Here is a 3,606-nt window from a genome sequence, read left to right as displayed (position 1 = left end):
GTCACGATCTGAGACTATTGCAACTGGAACTCCATGAAGTCTCACAACATTTTCAATATACAGACGAGCCATTTTCTTGTACGAATACGTCTTCTCATACGGAATAAAGTGTGCCGATTTAGATAATCTGTCAACAATCACACAAATGGCATCGAAATAACGAGAAGTACGTGGAAAATGCGTGACAAAATCCATAGCCACGTGCTCCCAGTTCCACCGAGGAACCTCAAGACTATGCAGTAATCCTCCAGGTCTCATTCGTTCTGCTTTGACTTGCTGACAGATCATATAACGAGACACAAACTCAGCCACATCCTTTTTCATATTCTTCCACCAAAACTGAGGCCGTAGAATATGATACATTTTCCTTCCTCCTAGGTGGATACTATATCGAGTACAATGAGCTTCTTTAAGGATGGCTGTACGCAATTCAGGAATATCTGGGACAACCAATCTACCATTCAACCGAAGAGAATCATCTGAGTGAATTGAGAAACCAGATTGGTGTCCTTGAGATACTAACTCATAAGATTTCAGAACTCGATCATCAGTTTTCTGAGCTGACTTTACAATCTGAATCAACTCTGGCTCAACAGAAATCTGAGATACACAAACAGCATTACCTTGGATTTGAAAATCCAACCCAGAAGTGCAAATATCATCTCGTAACTTAGAAACATGAATCGAGGATAAATTAATATCAACAACCTTACGACTCAAAGCATCGGCAATGACATTCACTTTTCCCGGTTGATACTGGATCTCACAATCATAATCTTTCGAAAGATCCATCCAACGTCTCTGTCTCATATTCAGATCTGACTGAGAGAACAGATACTTCAAGCTTTTGTGATCAGAATAGATTACAAATTGCTCCCTAAACAAATAATGTCTCCAAATCTTGAGAGCAAAAACAATAGCTGCCAATTCTAAGTCATGAACAGGATACTTAGACTCATGCGGTTTCAACTGACGAGAACCATAGGCCACTACTCTGTCATGCTGCATCAGAACACAACCTAGACCTCGATTAGACGCGTCGGTACAAACAACAAATCCTCCAGAACCACTTGGAATGGTAAGAACTGGTGAAGAAGTCAATCTCTTCTTCAACTCGACAAAACTTGACTCACATTCATCAGACCAAATGAATCTCTGATTTTTCTGAGTCAGTTGAGTGATAGGTCTTGCAATCTTTGAGAAATTTTCAATAAATCTCCGGTAATAACCAGCTAAACCCATGAAACTACGAATCTCTGGCACATTGGTCGGTCGTGCCCAATTCAAAACTGCTTCCACTTTACTTGGATCGACAGAAATACCATGTTGAGATATGACATGGCCAAGAAACACAACTCTATCTAACCAAAACTCACACTTGGATAGCTTGGCATACAACTGCTTCTTTTGAAGAATTCGAAGAACTATCCTCAAGTGTTTGGCATGCTCTTCCTCGGACTTGGAATAAACAATAATATCATCGATGGATACAATCACAAAACGATCGAGATATTTACGAAATACTCGATTCATCAAGTCCATAAACACAGCAGGAGTATTGGTCAAACCAAAAGGCATAAAAAAAAAATTCAAAGTGTCCGTATCTCGTGCGAAAAGCTGTTTTCGGCACATTTTCTTGTCTAACTCGCACTTGATGGTACCCAGAACGGAGATCAATCTTAGAGTACACCAAAGTACCTTGCAAATGATCAAATAAGTCATCAATCCTAGGGAGTGGATATTTATTCTTGCAGTAAACTTATTCAGTTGCCGATAATTAATACACATCCGCATTGTTCCATCTTTCTTCTTGACAAATAGAATCGGTGCACCCCATGGTGAAGAACTCGGACGAATATAACCTTTACTCAATAAATCTTTTAATTGCTCTTTCAGTTCTTTTAGCTCAACAGGAGCTAAACGATATGGTGCTCGAGATAGGGTTCTGTTCCTGGCATTAATTCGATACTGAACTCAACTTTTCATTCTGGTGGAAAACCAGGAATCTCTTCTGGAAACACATCAGGAAACTCACTGACTACAGGAATATCATAAATCCGTCGCTCATCTTGCGATATATCAACAGCATAAACCAGAAAACCTTCATGACCAGAATCTAACAATCGGTTCATCTCAATGGCAGAAACTAGAGGAATTTTGGCTTGAGAACCACGGCCATAGAAATTCCATTTGGGAGCAAAGCTAGGCCTGAAACGAACTATTCCTCGATAACAATCAACAGTGGCACGATTTGCAGTCAAAACATCCATACCAACGATACAATCAAAGTCATGCATAGGTAGGACTATGAGATTCAGATATAGAACATTTTCCTCATGAAACAAAACTGCATTGAACAACACATTATCAGTGATAATCATTTTGCCCATCGGAGTAGCAACAGATAGATTGGAATTCATACTAGTGGTGCGAAGATCATGCGAAATGACAAATGCATGAGAAACAAAGGAATGAGATGCTCCGGTATCAAATAACACTCGTGCTATAAAACCACATAGAGTACATTTACCAGAAATGACAGTACCTGGAGCTGCCTGAGCCTCATCCTCAGTCAAGGCAAATACATGAACAGATGACTGATTATGTGGACCACCTTGCCCTTTGCTCTGATGCGAAGGGTGACTAGGCTGATGGGAAGATTGGGACGCAGCTGGAATTCTATTACTTTGAGCTCCACTACCTGCCTGGGCTGATTTCCTCGTTTTACTAGGACAAACTCTAGAAAAATGACCTGGCCGACCACAATTATTACAAACCCCTTGAACTCCAATACACTGATTACTGGAATGCTTGCCTCCACAGTGATCACAGTAAGGTCCATTATAGCGATATCCACCACGGTTCCCTGAACTCCCTGAACTCGAAAAACTAGAACCAGGCTTCTTAAATTGTTTTCCACGTGGACGAAGAGATGCAGAACCAGATGAACTGAATTGTTGCCTCCCCGACTGATGATGTTGGGTAGGCACTCGATTGCCACTCCTCTTAAGACTAGCTTCAGCCTTTTTTGCTATTTCCACCGCTTCAAGATAATTTAGTGGCTTACCGGTAGAATTAAAAGGGTGCAGATGATCGTTCAATCCTTCAATGAAACTTTCGACGACAACAACCTGACTCGCAGCAACATGAGGAGCATATCTGAGCATAGCATAAAAAGTATCCGCATAATCCGCAACTGACAAATCGCCCTGCTTCAAGTTATGAAACTCTGAAGCCTTAGAACTGTAGAATGATGGAGGACAATAACTTTCCTTAAATTTCAGCTTGAATATATCCCACGATGGAACAATCCTCTGAGCATCTAAAGTCATCAATGTAGTAGACCACCACATTTTAGCACGATCTTTCAACTGATGCACAGCTAATCTCAATCGACACTCTGGAGGATACTCAATCAAATCAAACAATTCCTCGATCTCAGAAATCCACAGTTCTGCTTTCTCAGCTCCCTCCGAACCACTGAATCGAGGTGGATGATAGAATGGAAACGCGCAATTAATTCATCCATCCTAAGCTGCTCTAGCTGATCAGCAGCTTGCTCAAAAAAAGTATCATCAACAACACGGACACAAGGTCCACCACCTC

The 3,606-nt window shown here is 41.0% G+C and overlaps 1 protein-coding gene across 1 annotated transcript; it reads right to left on the bottom strand.

The window, feature by feature from the left end:
• Positions 1–1,982: 1,982 nt before the first annotated feature.
• LOC142505493 (uncharacterized) lies at positions 1,983–3,353 on the bottom strand. The gene has a single exon (XM_075618485.1). It carries the CDS (start codon positions 3,351–3,353, stop codon positions 1,983–1,985), a length of 1,371 nt encoding a protein of 456 aa, XP_075474600.1.
• Positions 3,354–3,606: the final 253 nt, after the last annotated feature.

This window comes from Primulina tabacum, chromosome 1 (assembly GCF_025594145.1).
Source record: "Primulina tabacum isolate GXHZ01 chromosome 1, ASM2559414v2, whole genome shotgun sequence".
Taxonomy (NCBI): Eukaryota; Viridiplantae; Streptophyta; class Magnoliopsida; order Lamiales; family Gesneriaceae; genus Primulina; species Primulina tabacum.
This window is presented reverse-complemented; position numbering and strand designations above follow the sequence as displayed.